The 17,299-nt window shown below is 34.9% G+C and overlaps 1 protein-coding gene across 6 annotated transcripts in view; it reads right to left on the bottom strand.

Moving 5' to 3' along the window:
• The window catches only part of RAPGEF6 (Rap guanine nucleotide exchange factor 6), a 198,127-nt gene that overhangs the window by 80,511 nt on the left and 100,317 nt on the right, over positions 1 to 17,299 (bottom strand). For all 6 annotated transcript variants that reach the window (XR_837223.3, XM_031448949.2, XM_031448951.2 and 3 more), the window contains exons 8-13: positions 12,616 to 12,793; positions 10,391 to 10,527; positions 7,915 to 8,073; positions 7,181 to 7,333; positions 3,074 to 3,238; positions 425 to 532 (exon numbers count right to left, since the gene is read on the bottom strand). Coding sequence is in view for 5 of the 6 variants with exons in the window: in XM_031448949.2 (XP_031304809.2) it covers positions 425 to 532; positions 3,074 to 3,238; positions 7,181 to 7,333; positions 7,915 to 8,073; positions 10,391 to 10,527; positions 12,616 to 12,793 (900 nt within the window). In the remaining variant the exon portion in view is untranslated. The remainder of the gene's footprint in view (positions 1 to 424; positions 533 to 3,073; positions 3,239 to 7,180; positions 7,334 to 7,914; positions 8,074 to 10,390; positions 10,528 to 12,615; positions 12,794 to 17,299) is intronic.

Raw genomic sequence — 17,299 nt, forward strand, 5'->3', positions numbered from 1 at the left:
GGAGTTTGAATGTTAATTTAGGCAACCTGACTTCTGACCTGCTTTATTATTTATTTCTAAAATTTCAAGGTGTTTGGAGCAGACAACCCAGTTGCAGTTCCAAGTTTGTATCTAACAGGGAGAATAAAATGGACTTATAAATGGCTACTATGAAAGACCCTGAGATATTAAGAGGCCTTAAGAAGACCTGTTAAGTCTCAGTATGTGTATATCCAAATCAGTGAAGAGTCAGGAAGATGCATTTTTGTTTGGGTTGGAGTGGCAGAGGATGAACAGAATTCTAGAATACAGATTTGGAAGTTCTCAGAACAGACACTCAAGACAGAGGAGAAGATGAAAGCTGTTCTGAGTTGCTATTCTTTGGAAGAGGGGTAAGGTAAGAAACCCTAAACTCTGAAGAAGATAAAATTCTTCTGAGCCTTACTGTATCTTCCAGATTTTTTTCAAATTCCTCCAGAAATCGAGTCATAGCAGGATCACCTTCAAAATCATTAAAATGATTATTTACCCATAATAATACAATCCGTGTTACCTGTGGAAACATGGAAGAGGCAGCATAACGATTATAACAGTGGCATCCTTTCTGCAAAAGTAGATTCCAAAAGCATGTTCCAAATTGAGGGGGAACTAAGCTATATGGCTAACCCCTTTTCCCATTTTGCCACACACAAGTTCATTCTAACAGAGAGGCATGGTTTAGTTTGAGCTTTTGCTTCCTTTTGTACACAAAGTAAGAGTCAAGACTCTGTGCCCTCAGTAAGAAAACACAAGTCTGTATGCTAACATATAAGAAGTATATGGGATGTATATTTCAGAGACTGTCTTAAATTACAAGCTTCAAAGGGCAGGCAATCATATCAAAAGTGTTTAACTGAGAATATGTTTAACCAAAATTCTGAAACATCAAAAATACTGTGAATTTTCAAAGTTGTGAACTGATTTATTACTTTGTGCCATAGATTAACAGAGAAATTAAAAATTAACAAACGGAGGTTGAACTGAATAACGTGCCTAACTAACAATATGAGTAATGTAAGTTAAAACTGTGGTAAAATACACATAAAATCTACCATTTTAACCACTTTTAGGTATACAATTCAGCGCCATTCAGTATATTCACAATGGTGTACAACTATCTCCAGAACATTTTCATCACCCCAAAAGAAAACCCCAATCCCAGTAAACAGTTACCTTCCATTCTGCCTGCTCTCCAGCCCCTAGCAGATACTAATTTGCTTTTTGGTCTCTGTGCTTGCCTACTTGGATTATTTCATACAATGTGTGACCTTTTGTGTCTGGCTTCTTTGACGTGGCATATTTTCAAGGCTTATCCATGTTGCAGCATCAGCAATTCATGCCTCTTTATGGTTGAATATTATTTCCTTATATGGCTATGTAACATTTTGTTTATCCGTTCATCAGCTGATGGACATTTGGGTTGTTTCCACTTTTTTGCTATCATCAATAGTGCTGCTATGAATACTTGTATAAAAACTTTTGTTTGCACATCTATTAGCTCTTTTGGATACATACCTAAGGAGCAGATCTGCTGGGTTATATGGTAATTCTGTTTTTCGTAGCAGCTATACCGTTTTACATTACTATAAGTAACATATGGGAATTCCATTTTCTCCACATCAACATCCCTGAAACGCTTGTGTTTCCTTTTCCTTTTTTTAAGCCATCTTAGTGGGTGTGAAGCAGAATCTCACTGTGCTTCTGATTTGCATTTCCCTAAGATGAATGATGCTGAACATCTTTTTCATGTGATTGCTGACCATTTATATATCTTCTTAGGAGAAATGTCTATTCAAGTCCTTTGTCCATTTTTACATTGTACTGTCTTTTTGTTGTTGAGTTGTAAGAGTTCTTTACGTATTCTGGATACTAGGCCTTTATCAAACATACGGTTTGCAAATATATTCTCCCATTCTATTTGTTGTCTTGCTTTTCTTGATAGCTCCTTTGATGTAGAAAGGTTTTAATTTTGATGAAGTTCAATTTCTCTATTTTTTTCCTTTTTTCAAATTTGTGCTCTGGGTATTATACCTAAGAAACCACTGCCTAATCCAAGGTCATGATTTTTTCACCCCTTCTTTTCTTTGAAGAGTATTATATAGTTTTAGCTCTTACATTAGGTTTCTGATCCATTTTAAGTTAATACTGACTATAACTAAAGGTCAAACTTTGTTCTTTTACATGTAGATATCTAGTTGTTCCTAAATCATATTTTTGTTCATTCTCTAGCATGAATTTTATCTCCTCAGCAACCTAAGTAACTATATACAACTCCAAAAGCAGGGAAAAGGCAAACCTGTAGTTTTGGACACGTTTGTTTCCTAAGTAATAGAATTCCACAGAATTCAGCTGCATCTAACTTATTTCCTTTAAAGCATAACTCAGAAAGACATACTAGGCAACTATGGCCCTACTTTTAGTTTTCTTAAAATAACTAACTTCCTACCAGTTACTGAGATAGTTATTGGTAGTTAACATAGCAGTAGCTGAGGTACTACTAGTCTTTCCATGTACAAACACCTCATAAAATAAAGATAATCTATTTAAAATAGCAAACAATAATGCAAGAAATACACTCAGAGCTAGATTTAAATAAGTCACGTTAATGGTAAGTTAAAGTCAAAACAAATTGTTTTAAAATGATTATATAAAGTCTTTAACTCAGAAAAGTCAATAAATTTCTATTTTACAAACAATCTAAGCCCTCTGACAAAAATTTACTTGAATATTCTTTCTAAATTATTAAAAAACTTCTAAATGTTTTACTGATCTCAGAAACAACCAAATATTTTGATACAGTGCAAAAAGTACAGTTATGTTTTTGAATTTACAGCTATACCACAGTCTTATTTCAGTTTTTGCCTTTTAAAAGGCAAAATATCAACTTTCAACATGCTATTTTGTCATAAAAGTAACTAAGCAAGAGATGTATCTATTCTAACTTTTTTAGATGAACTGAATCTTGTTATCAAAATAAACATTTATCAGTTGCAAAAGGTTGGGGGGAACAAAATTTAAAGGCTAAAATCACTTTTATGTCCTTTACAAAACCAACCTTATCCCTTAAGCTGTCAATTTTAAACCATTCCAGCAGTTTGATCCCGACATCCAAAGGACTTTCAAGAAATGTTCTATAAGTTAATAGGAAATCTTCTATGTAAGTTGGGTCCACAATGGAATGTTCTTCTATTAAATGCATGATGAGACGCTCAGGTGTTGCCTAAAAATCGAAAGATAGGAAGAATTAGAAAATAAATAGCTCAGGAACCAAAGAACTCCTACTGATTACTTCCCTTTGTAGCCACACTATTATAAAAGTTCCCAAAGCAGGGCTTCACCTTTAAAACCCCTAGCACTGGTTGTACGTAATTTCCTTAGGTTGTAGTCCACCAGCACCCAGAGGTTTTAGAGAGAAGGCAGAGGAATAAACATGCACAGCAGCATTTACTCAGCTGTAGCTGTTTTTATTGGCATTTCATCATACCAGGGAGGCGGGGGGAGGAGGGGGAGATGATGTTATGACTGTCTCAAGTCAAGAGAAGGAAAGGAAGAGATGAGAATTGAACTCGATAAGTAAGTAAGTAAGTAAGAAGTAAATAAATAAAGCTTTCTTCCAAATTTAACCACCCTCAATTTCTCTTCTGCCCCAGGCTATAGCAACAACATAGCAGTTCAAGATAGCTTGTTTTATTGTTGTACTTCCTGGAATAGAAGTTTCCTCTTCTATGGTTTCTCCATTCTAGTTTACCATCTTGAGAGAAACCAGAAGTGCTATAGATAGCTTTTACATTGATTCAGAGTTTTAACTGCTTGCCTGATTTCCAATTTATAAAAACAAATGCAAACAACATTTATCTACTGCTCCTCCTTGAACTTCTGAATCAATGTTAAAATTTATTACCTTTGCAGCCTTTCAAAAGTGGGTACACAGAACAAATACAGAAATAAGCCAGATGTTAAACCAAATATAAAAACCAACTGTTGCCCATAACCTCATATTTTAATTTTTTCCATTCATCCAAACAACTACACAGTTCAGAATTAATGCATGGCAAACATACATTAATGTGAACAATGTTCTTATGTAAGAATCTATTATAAAATATAAAAGGGTACCCAGTGCTAATAAGGCATGTAAATTCTCTAGAATGAAGTCAGAGGAAAGGGTCTTCATATAATCCATTTAAGGGACAAGATATCCGCAGGTCATTCCTATTTTCTCACCCTCCAAAACACACTAAGAATACCAAATTGGATCTATCATTCAGGCAAATCATAATCTGAGGTCACTTAACACTTTGATCACCACATCACCCAATCTGGGTGACAACTGAGTTTCCTCAGGGGTACCTGACCCACAGGGAGCAATCAACATGTTAAATCTGGTTCTTAGTTCACATATAGCTAGGTCAGGGGTAGAAATGATCAACATGTTAAAGAAGGGCCATTATTCTGATTAGCTAAATCACTGAGGCAAGATCTCTGTGGAGGCTAGGCCATATATTCAAAACTTTAAAGAGAAATCGCACAGTCATGGAGAGGCATGTCATCAAGGTGTTCACTATCATCCAACAAGGTGTGACGGTGGGTGCAGAGTATGCAGAGTTGGTGGCTACAGGAGATGGCTGGCATGGCAGAGACTGCTTATGATGAGCAAATAAGTAAATATTCAGAGCATAACTAGAGCCACTGATGGATAAGGTATTTACAAATAGGGAAAGGAAAAGGCTACCAAAAACTCTGGTATAGTACTTGAATTGGGAGTACTGGTATGAACTCATGATTGTTATCGGTAGCTAGGTAGGCTAGGCTACATATAAGAAGTTATAGATGTGTATGAATTTATAGTAAATACATGTATTTCCTAGCTCTGTCTGATAAAAGGCTCTAGAAGAAATGACACCTCAGTAGCAATGCACAGAATGAATGCCCAGATCTTTGTTTTTATTTTATTTATTTATTTTTTAAATTTATTTTTAAAAATTTTTTGGGGGGGAGAGGGAGGAGGTAATTAGGTTTTTATTTATTTTTAATGGAGGTACTGGGATTGAACCCAGGACCTTGTGTGTGCTAGGCATGCACTCTACCACTGAGATATACCCTCCCCTAGATCTTGGTTTTTAAATGCTATTCTTCACTAGGACTCAGGGCTCTCTGGAGAAATGCCTAATTCCAAAGCTGGGGCAGGAAACTGCAAGATGAGCCTGGAACATCCTGTTCTGCCTGATAATAAGGATGCTCCCCCAAAATGATGGGGTCATGTCAAAAGGATACAAAGTCAGCCTTAACAGGGTCCTACTGTTCAAATCTAGGCCAATTTGATGATCATAACAACACTGATGGCAAGGGAATACAATACATGAGACCATACAAATATAATTAAATTAATGGAGGGAGACTGCTCATTCTTACAGTAAAATGACTAAGTGTAAGAGAAATAATGGAAATAGAAAATCACCATTTCAGGCAGGAGTGGTCAGTGGAAGTGAAGACCAGTGGATAGAGGTTTGACTGACACTATTCCAGAACATCTCTGCTCCAAATACTTCTCAATTATAAAGGGGAAAATCTCAGCTTTACAGTGAAGAAACTTGGCAGACAGACACCAATGCAACCAGGTGGTTAAGGTTAACGTCACTGTTGGTGCAGCAGGTTGACAATGTGAGCTCCCTGATATGATGAACTAAGAAGAGCAAAACTTCGTTTCTGTGCAGTTCCTGCCAGGACATCATGACTTTAGTCTCGGCATGAGGAAACACTGGACAGATCCAGGCTGATGGTCATACTACAGATGATAACGTCTATATTCTTGAAAACTACTGAGAATGTGAACAGGAAAAGAATGTTCCTGGAGTAGACTGAAGTGACATGACAACTAAATGCAACTGTGTTCCTGGATGAGATTCTGAACCAGAAAGGAAAAGAGCTAATGTCTGGAGAGTTGGTGAAAATCTAAATAGGGTCTGTGGGCAGAATAGTTTTACTTTATCAATGTCCATTTCCTAACTCAAAGGGTTCTATAGAGTTTATGTAGGAGAGGTTCTTGTTTTTAGGAAAAACACACAATATTAAAATTCCTAAAATTAAATGAAACATTTCATATTAATTAAATTCAGGAATATTTAGGAGTGAAGAGGCAACACATTTGCTGACTACTCTCAAATAGTTCAAAAAGACTGATGATAACAGAGAAAATGCAGTGAAATTTTAATAGCTGGGAAATGTGAGTCAGGGTGGGCTCTATACTGTTCTTGCAACTTTCTGTAAGTTTAAAATTTATTAAAAAAACAAAGCATTAAAAAACATGAGCCTCCATAGAAAAGACAGCCTATGGAAGTCCACACATATGTTCATCTTCTCTACACAGAAAGCTTATGTGTATCAGTTTAGGAAAAGAAAAGACAGCATTGAGCAATAGTCTGCCTCCTGAGGAAGAACTGATCTGACATCAGTCCCTCTTATTAAATAAGTTGCTGCATTTGTAATGAAAAATAACACATCTACTTATTCTGCAACCAAGATGAGCTTGAAAAGAAAAAAGGTCCTGCATTTATCTCCTCTCCTTCAACTCTAACTGCTCTTCTTTACATCTTGATGTCTTTAAAGAAACAGGATGGGGGAGTGTAAGGCAAGGGGGACAAAGAAAAGGGGAAAAAGGGAGTTAGAGAAAATAGTACGGGGATTAATACTCAGACTCTGTAACACGCTACGTCTTGTGATTTACCACATTTACTCTTAAAAAAGCCCTGCTGTACCACACTCATTTTCAGATAAGAAAATTGAGATTCCAAGAACTTAGTGTCACAGAGATCCAGTAAGAATTGTCTAGGATTCTTTACGTATTTATGGTTGGTCCTTTCAATTTGTTTTGTTTCTACTAATCCTATAACCAATGGATCATAAGATAAATTTGAGAAGGAAAGCTGTGGTGTATTATAAATAATATCCTTCCATACTGAAACCAAATGGCAATGTTACCCTTCATCAATAAATTGTGCGAAAACCAACTGAGAAAAAGACAAAAGAACCAACACATTTATTTACATTAGATCCCAAAGTTAGTGAATTACCTTGCACTACTCAAAACCTGATTCAAAGTCTTACAAGCAAGATGAAAGCTTTGTTCTGTCAGTAACTAGAATAGTAAGTAAAAAACACCCACCTTGATGACAATGTGTCCTTTCCTGGTTCCACTTCGATCTAGTTCACGGTGCTCATGTACCATAACAATTTCTCCCTCTTCTTCAACTTTATGGGTATTTTTTTCCACATGATTTAAAATTCTCCAATAATCCTGCTGGGCTATGCAAACAAACTGTCCAAGAACAACATGGGGACAATTAATGAACCTATAATACATAAATACATCACTACGCACTAAGGCAGAGCACAGAGGTAAGAACTCAAGTGGCATCAGTTCTTTTTTATTTAATCCCTTTATTCCTTAACAAAAATCAAAGTGAAATAAATAATTCGTGCACAAATAAACCAAAGAAGTTAAAACTGTTTGAATTCTACTCTAAAAGGAGAAGTGGACATCTACTTCTCTCAAAACTGACCCTCTGCAAAGAAAACATGAAGCACGAGTAAGTTAGAAACAAACAACTCAGTAGTTCCTATTTCTTTTCTTTATTAAAAAAAAAAAAGGGACTGAGTTAGCTACTATCAGATAGAAATCTAACAAACCACATTTATTTGGTATATTCTCTTTAATAAATTTATAGTTGTTCACTTCCACAAATATTTGAGTCAGGTATAAAATCCAGTTTCCTTTATTAACTGTGATTTTTCAAAACTTCTAATTCTCAAATCACATCATTTTATTTTGAGGAAAGAAAAATAGGCTCAGCCATTTAAAATCAACAAACAAGAGGACATGACCAGAGACAAACTTACCTGACAATCATCTACTTTAGTCCTAACAACTCCACGCATGTACTGCTTATCCAGAGTGGGAGTAATTCCAAAACTATTTCCCATAAAGAGATTTTCAACTTTTCCATCTGGATGACTAATTTCTACAGTGCCGTTTAAAATAACATACCACGAGTCAAGCTAAAGAGAAAAAGATAGGTTTTAACAATCTTTTAAAAAAGATAGTTGTATCTTTGAAAAAGAATTAACTTTGAAAAAGAATCAATCAATATATAGAATTTGCACAATTTAAAAAAAAAGATCTGACTATATTACTAAATACTCTGTCAGTAACACTCTATGCTTGTTATGCAAACACTTAAGTTTATTTTATTTTTTCTTCTTTTAATCACTGAATTAAATCAGGGGCTCTTCATAACTGACCAAAATACTCTGAGACAAAAAAACGTTATGGTTAAAACCACAGGCTCTTGGAATTTGAATCCAGAGCCTGCCACTGACTAGCTAAGTGACTCTGGGCAACTTATTTAACCTCTCTGGGCTTCAGTTTCTCTATCACTAAAATGGCTATAACAACAGCACCTATCATGGGACTTCTGTGTTAATTAAGGATGAGTTTATACATACTAAGTGGTTAGAATAGTGCCTGGCATAGAGCAAACATTCAAAAGAAAAAAAAGGTATCTAGAGATTAATTCAGAAAGACTACTAAAAGCCTGAATTTTAAGGTATTCTAACAAAATATTCAAAATTGCTCCTATGTTAAAATACTGACTTCAGTTTATACAGAAGTATTTAATGCTTTAAGGAGATATATTTTAAGGTCCACTATATATCAATGAAAGACTACTTGTTCTCATTTAGTATCCCTTTTACTAGCCTAAACTTTCAACAGGTTTAATGTGATTTAAGGAAAATCTGGATTATCATTCCTGAAAAAGAGTCAGTGGCAATAAGAAATATTTTTCAAAAGTGTGCTTTTTGGGAGTTATGTGAAATGCAAAATACACTCATTGTGGAATTTGTGATGCACAAATTACTTGAGGACAGTGGTTGTGTCAGGTGTTTCCACCTCTATACTTGCTGTGGCTAGAATAGTATCTGGCACAAAGTAGGCACACAACAAATTTTTATTTACAGAAATGTGGAAAACTAAAAGACAAAATAAGGTGGAAAAGAAAATAAAAGTTACTTAAAATCCCACTGTTCACATAGTTGTTGTTAAAAGTTTAAAATTTAAAAGTTTAAAAGTTTAAAGTTTAGTATTTTTCTCCCATGTTTATATTATTTCATATTGCTGAAATATTCAGACTACCCTGTCTTTTCAAAAAATTTAATACTATTTTAATAAAATTTTAATACTATTCATTTGTTCATCAAACTTTTTTTTTTTTTAGTATATCCCATGTGCCTGACATTTTCTAGGATATTTGGAAAAAAGCATGTAAACAAAGCTAGAGATAAGGCCCCCGCCCTCAAAGATTTCTATCAAATTTTAAAGTAACTTGAAAACCTACATATAACCTGTAGCTGTACAATAATTTACTTAACTACTGCTTATTTGGGGAATGTATTTTGGTCATTTACAATTTATACTGTTATATACAAGCTGTAATGAGTATCTTTTGGGATACCTCTTTGAGTTTTATATTGCGTCCTGAGGAGAGACATTCAGAAGTGGAACAGTAGGTTAGAGACTTAATACTTTGAGGCCCTATATTCATACTAACAGTGTATGACAATATTCACTGACTGACACCTCAGCTTTAATTTTTATCAGTTTCAGAAGAAAAATAATCAAGTACTATCTACAGCAGTAACAACTTTCAAGTCCTCTGAATCCTCCCTCCACCCATCTACAAGTTGCCATCCAAGCAACAGCAAGTTTGTGCATTTGTCCTTTTTTGTTTGTTTTTAAATGTTTAAATTATGACACTTCTGGTATATCTCATTTTTGAAAATAGAATTGCTACACAAATGTCTCAACTAACAGCAGTCCACAGGGAGGCAAAAGTACTTATAAACACATACACATACACACACATACACACACACACACATACACACACACACACATACACATTTCCTTCATTTAAAAAAATTGTATAATATAGAAAAGGGATAGGGAGAGTAAATAATTCATAAACATTTTAGACAGTAATAATGTTATAAATATAATAATAAAGGAATAATGAAGAAACTTTTTAAATGTCTTACAACTTAATTTGAGAAGAAAAATCAATTTGGTTCAATGAATATTAACTCATCGAACATCTACTCATTCCAAGGTCCACTGCCAGGAAATCAAAATTAAGACAAAGTAAAGTGAAAACAAAGCAAAATGTATCTCTTCAGAAATGAAAACTACCCCCAAATTCAGTATTCATTTTAAAAATTGTATAAATTTTAAAAGTCAGGATTTACATAAGCTTATGGAAATTATTCTAAAAATTAGCTGCTGTACCAAGTAATGTGTAACATTTATTGGCTAACCTACCTCTTGCCCATCTTCAAGAATAACAGCTCCAGCCTGCTCTACCACTTCAAAAATCATCACTGAGCAGAGTTCTCTCCTTACAGACATGGTCATGTTTGCAAAAGCCGGAAGCTGGTGCATAAACTCCAGTAATTGTTCTGTTAAAAAACAGAAATTCTAGTATAGAGACCATCAAGGACTACAGTCTAAAGATACAATAAAATCTAGAATTTAATACCCAATTTCCTAATCAACTTAGGAATTTATGCTGTTAAACTAGAGAAACCAAGGCACAAGGTGACTGTTGGTTAAAAAAAAAAATTCAGTTATTTGCTTAACAGATATATTCAGATGCATATGAAAATACAGGCACAATGGAAGACACCAGAATTCACACTTTCCAGAGAGAACCAGGAAACCACACAAAATCAGACGCGGTTGGAGAGTTTAGCTTATTCTCCTAGCACGAGATTCTACTCCATGGTGATTAAGTTTGTGATGTCCTTTGATCTAACAGGTTAGTGAAAAAGCTTTTTGTCTAGTTCATATTGAGCCAGAATTTTTTAAAAGTAATTAATATAAGTCAGTAATTAAATTAGGGACAACAAACGTGAATACTAGTTTAAGATTTGTCAAAGCAACTACAAGATAATTCTCTTTAAGCTAATCAACAAATGTTTATGAGTGCCTGTCTAAGACCATTCCCTGGTATAGATACATGAATAATAAAAATAAATATAAAGGAGAAACATATTTAAGCAGGCAGGTAAGGGCTAAAAGAGAAGTATAAGGTGCTATCTACCCACAGATAGTTGGAAGTTAATTATATTTCAATTTCTGAAAAAGCTTTGTGAAAAGAATGTAGTGTACAATTCTTTATCATTAAAAATGCACTTACAATTTCTGTCAAGAAAGCATTCACAACATGAGTCTAAACTAGGTTGCTTAACTATATTATATGTCATTAGCATGGCAAGGAATGTTAAAATGTATCGATCTTTATTCACACAGATTATAATTATTAGTAGCAGTAACTTCTGGTTACAATCACAGTAATATGACTGTGGGGGAAGGGAAATCTAAGATAAAATCTTAATTGACTCATAATATATAATGACACTAAGTAATCTTTACCGATAACATTAGCATCTTTAGTATTACTCAATCTCCAAAGTATAGTAAGTACTTCAATAAGAAATTAAAGAATTTATAAAATTTGAACCAAAAATTGTACATACATATATTTTTTCAAGCTAGAGGCAAAAATATGATTTTTGATAACACTTATAACAATTCATAGACAATGCACATTCATATACTGTGTTTTAAACATACAAACATGAAGGAGAAAATCACTTTAATGCAATTAAAGTGCATTAACGAAAAAATCTTTTGTTTTATAAACTGAGGCAGCCAAGACGTGAGGGCGATCCAGCTGCAACATTCATCACCCTACTGATCGCCACGGTTGATTCACTTGACCTGTCTGTCTAGGCACGTGTCCTCTTCCTCCCTTACAGCTCCACGCAAGCATCCCTCCTGAAGCTTTGCACCCGGTGACAGAGGATGACCTTCCCCAGTAGAGGAGAACCTTGCCTGACAGAGAACTGTTCTTCAGTCAAGGGTATATGAGTAGCTGTGTTCCCCAACTAGAACTTCCAAACAAGCTCTCATACTGGGGCAGCTAGCCTCGAAGATGGCCCTAAACAATCCTTGCCTCTTGATATTCATGTCCTCATGCAGTATCCTCCCCTATTATACGAGGGTCTCTCTGTGTGAGAAGCAGAACTGGGAAGGCAATGATGTATCACTCCTGAGGCCAGATCATAAAAGACACTGTGGCATCTGCCTCCATTCTCCTTTGGATTACTTGCTTTGGAGGAAGCCAACTGCCATGTTGTGAGGACTTTTAAGCAACCTTCAGAGGCTCATGTGCCAAGGAACTGAGATTCTATGCCAAAAGTCATGTGAGCAGCCACCTTGGAAGTAGATCCTCTAGCTCAGCCCAGTGAAGTCTCATAATACTGTAACCCCTGCCAACATTCTGACTACAGTCTTCTGAGAAACAATGAGCTAGAACCACTCAGCTAGGCTGTTCCTGAATTCCTGTCCCACAAAAAAACTATGAGAAAATAAGTGTGTGTTGTTATAAGTTACTATGTTTGGGGTAATATGTTATGCAGCAATAGGTAACTACATATAAATTAAACTATAAAATTCTTACTGTGAACAGATGTACTTCTTACCAATGTCATCATCAGTTTTGTCTGCAGGTTCTTTTTCCAGACATTCTCGAACAAGATCTCGTCCCTGCAGTGGATCTGTTCGATCAATCTCTTCATCCTCCTCCTCTTCATCTTCAGAATCAACAGGTCCTTCTGGAAGACGTGTTAAATCTACATCTCCTACCTCACTTTCGGTAGCCTACAGAAAGAAATCTTGATCACTTATCATTTCATGTTATAAAAACTATGGCACAGTCTGAAGTAAGCAAAACTACCCCTCCCTACCAAATATTATAAAGAATTAGGCAACACTGTATGTTGTATCAAAACAAAATGATACTTATTTATAAAAGGTTTCTTTCTGCCCAAAATACAGGTCATCATTTCAGTGTGACATCTAGTTGATAAATCTGAGCCAGGTTAGGAGACTCAAACATCACTAAATGTATTAATATCTGTTTTCCAATAAACACTTGTATTTTTTTAAAGTACAACATCTCCTAAAAGATGAAGTGCAGGAAAGAGAAAGATAGCTTACCAACAATCATTTTATGAGTACCTCATTAGTCTATGCTGGGTGTTGTAAAGAAGGTATCATTCTTTTGTCACAAGGTTTAGAATCTAATAGGGGAGGCAGTCATGTAAATTAAGAACAGAATTATAAAACAGGTAAAGAGTAGTACTGGAAAGTGCTAAAATAGAACAACTGTGAAGAAATAAACACACACTTATCTCTTCCCAGTACCTTATTATTGAATCTAATTGGAGCTGAGATTATTCTAAGCAATCTTAAAAACAAATTTGTATTTACAATCTTAAGTTTGTAAACTTACTAGTCTCAGATAATTGTAAAGAAATCAGAAGATTAAAAAAAAAAAAACCTCTAAATTTAAAGGTCACTCATAGAAACCAATGCAAATGTATTTTAGGAAATAAAAACTACCCAAACTGAAGCAAAGAAGAAAAAAAGCCAAAAAGAAAATTTAACAGAGCCTTTTGACTACTTTATCCCAACACCTGGAATACAGCAGATCCTCTGAAAAATAATGACAAATGAATTAAGTCCTGATTAAAAAAGGTATATTGGTGAAAGGGCTAGTAAGAAAAGTATTAAGATTCTTGGGTTTTTCCTTCCTCACAGTATAAATATATCTCTGTGTATATGTTTAAATATAACTTAGTGAGGCAGACAGTATGAGGTGATTTTCTGATGACTTGGCCTTCTCAAATATACCACCAAAAGATAGCCTTTTCCTGTTTGCATCTAGATAAGCATGAGGATACAGTGAGGGGAACTACAGGTTAGAATGAGAAGTTACACAAACTTACAAAAACCACATTTTCTAATTCAGGGCAAATATTAAGCCAGAATCTTAGATTTTCAGTGCTTTTGTGAATTCCCATTTTTAATACACCATTCAGCCTTTTCAGAGACCACTTTGTCATTATGCTTCCTCTTTGTCTTTCTGGCTAGGGCAAGAACCCTGTGAAATTAATTCTTTACAGTAATGCTGTCTAGGCTGGCCCTTTCCATTGTGTCTACAACAGGATAGGTAGACAAAGGCCTCCTTTGCTCTGGATAATCAAGCTTTAGTTAGTAGTGATCCTCTGTATGTTCCCTGGAAACAATATGGGCATATACTTTCAATTAAATGTAATTCAACTAAAAATATATATATATGCAGATTGCTTCCTTAGTGCCAATACTGTGCTTAACTCAGCATGAGCTACAAAAGGAATAAACAAACTCTGCCCACCACAAATTTCCTATGATGATGAAAAATGTCAAGTTTACAAGTAACTACACTAAAAAGCAAAGTGTAAAAAGTGACACGACACACAGAACAACAGCTATGGGCAACATGTGAGAGGCAATATGAAAATATCACCTAGATGGAGCTGCAGGCAGAATAGCACTACCAAAACAGGGTTAGGAAAAGACACACGTGTTCAGGGAACAGCATATGTATTTGTCAAGGACCAAAATCTAGAATGTTTCAGTGGGGAATAGAGGAATATAAAACCATTTGCAGACCATAGTTAGAAACGAAAGGCTTACCTCACCCTCCCCCCCAAAAAAAGAAATGAAAGACTTGGAATTTGAATACAAATTTGAAATCAATAGTGAAAATTAGATAATGGTGAAGTACTGAATATTTTTTCATAGAGAAGGAAAGTTTAATACTGTTCCTGCAATGTAAGTGGGACTTTAAAAAAACAGAATCAGGCAAAGAGAACTGAGACTTTGACTAGGAGACAGATGATATTCTTAACAGAAATATTAAAGACAAGTAGAAGAAAACATGTAGCAGGATAAAACTAGTCAAAGTGTCAAAAGAACATTCTGGTGGAAACGTGGCACCATAGCTCTGGAAAGATGGGCAGTAGAGCTCTGAGTTACGGAATCATGCTGCCACAGAGTTGGGATTTTTAGGATCACATTTATTTCCTGTATAGAAGCCAAAAAGATAGGTGGGAGATAGATGTGTATCTCAGGTTATTTAAAAATAAGTTAATGAAAAGACAAGTGCTTTAATTCAGTAATTAACATTTTACAATCTTCCAGCTCTTGGAAAAGACTAAAGTAAACAGAAAAACAAATTGAGAAAGCGGCACTCCTTATTTCTCTTGAGAATTCGTTGAAGATACATAAAATATTCCATCCAAGAACATTCTAACATCTTAATGCATACTTTTAGCGAAAATTTTAAGCTAATCTGACTAGAAACATATTCACACTGAAACTACTACTTGCACATTTTTTCCCCAAACTGTGACAAATATTTTATTTTGAACTTTCTTTGAGAGCCAAGGACTTTTATTTTTAAACCAGAACATACGAAAACTCTCAAGAAGTAAACGCATCAGAGCATATTCACACACTTGGCCATATAAAATGGTGTCAACAATATTCCTATTAAGAACTGTTGTTAGGATGTCTCTCTCTTCCTCCCCTGCCTCCAAACACTCCAAATTAGAAACATAGTTGACCCTTGAACAACGCTGGTGTTAGGGGCACTGATTACCTCTCAGCAGTTGAAAACACACATAAAACTTTACAGTCAGCCCTCCGTAGCTGCGGTTCTGTATGCAGGTACTGTAGTGTGTATCTACTAAAAAAATCTGTGTATAAGTAGATATGTGCATTTCAAACCCGTTTTATTCAAAGGTCAATCGTATTTGTATTATTTCACAAGGCTTTGCTTAAACTGTTACAAGTCATTGTTGGTGTTAGCCTTTTAAAATCTCTCAAATGCTGAGATCTGGATAACAGGCAAACCACTTCAAATGTTGCTGGCCAAGGTATAAGCATTGGCAACATACAACTGTAACCAGAAAGTGCTTTGCAGGATGTTTGGTCTTGTCCAAAACGTCCATGAGCAAATTTGGTCTATGCCAAATGGTCTGGGACAGGATCAAGTAACAAGGACCTTTCGGTGTGGACCAACGTCTATTAATCAAAGAGTGTATTCACGGCTTTAGCAAGTACTAAAAGGAGACCTGAGGTCAAGAGAGAGACCAAGGGTCCAATATTGACATGCAACTCTAACACCCCTCTTCTTCCCTTTGTTTTAGTCCTGAGGATCTGACGAGATACACACACACAGAGTCTAGTTGGTGTTACTTACTGTATCCATGTTTTTTGTTTTTAAACTGTAGGTCCAGAAATTCTACATTTTGGGAGATACAGTTTATCAATCTATTATTATTCTGTTCTTATTTCTTTTATCCTCTAGTAATTATTCCTTTAATTTTTTCCACAATTTTATTCAATTTTTATTTTTAATTATACACTCTATTTACATTCTCTTGAAAATTTGTTAAATGTAGAAATAATAATGTTCACTGAGAAAAACATAAAAGAAGCTGCAGGAACATAATAAAAACTACCCACAAATCTACCATCAATAGAAAAACACCGTTACCATTTGGCATAAAACAGTAATAAAATATATATGCATGTATTTATTTAAGATTCCAATTTCTTTTCTTTCTCATTTTATCTTTGTGGGTTTAACTTTTATGCTGTTTCTAACCTCTGGTTATTGTCCTAAGCTTAACTAAAGTCTAAGTTTGGGGATTTTTACCTTCTTTGGCTACACTTAAAAGATTTTATCTTTTACTCTTGCATATTTGACTTTAGTATTACAATAGTTTTCTCTTTTAAATTTCTGAATTTCTGTTTTGGTTCTCAATTTTCATTATTTTTCCTCCTTTTCTCTGTTCACTCTCCCTAAATACACTGAAACCTATTTTATCTTATTGGTTACTTTATACTTCATACTTTGTACACTGTATCATCTTTTAACTATATGATTCCAAAATGTAAAACTGTAAGGGTAGAAAACAGATTGGTGGTTGCCAGAGTCTAGGGGTCAGGAAAAGGGACTGACTAAAAAAGGACATACAAAGCACTTTTTGAGGTGATGGAAATGTTCTCTGTCTTCCTGTACCCTAAAGAGGGTAATTACATCTCAGCATCAAACATACATACACAAACACAATGATACGCACAAAGCAGAACTGGTATGATTTGGTGCTGAATATGATGATCAAGGGAGGAAGGCCAATGATAGAACTTTCAGGTTTTGGGGGTATGAAGGGGTATGAAAAAGTATCTCCTTCACTTTGTAATGAAGGCACTTTTCTGATGTGCAGGAAAGTTGACAAGGATACCTGCTAATGTTTTATTCAATCTTAAAAT

This window comes from Camelus dromedarius, chromosome 3, assembly GCF_036321535.1.
Source record: "Camelus dromedarius isolate mCamDro1 chromosome 3, mCamDro1.pat, whole genome shotgun sequence".
Taxonomy (NCBI): domain Eukaryota; kingdom Metazoa; phylum Chordata; class Mammalia; order Artiodactyla; family Camelidae; genus Camelus; species Camelus dromedarius.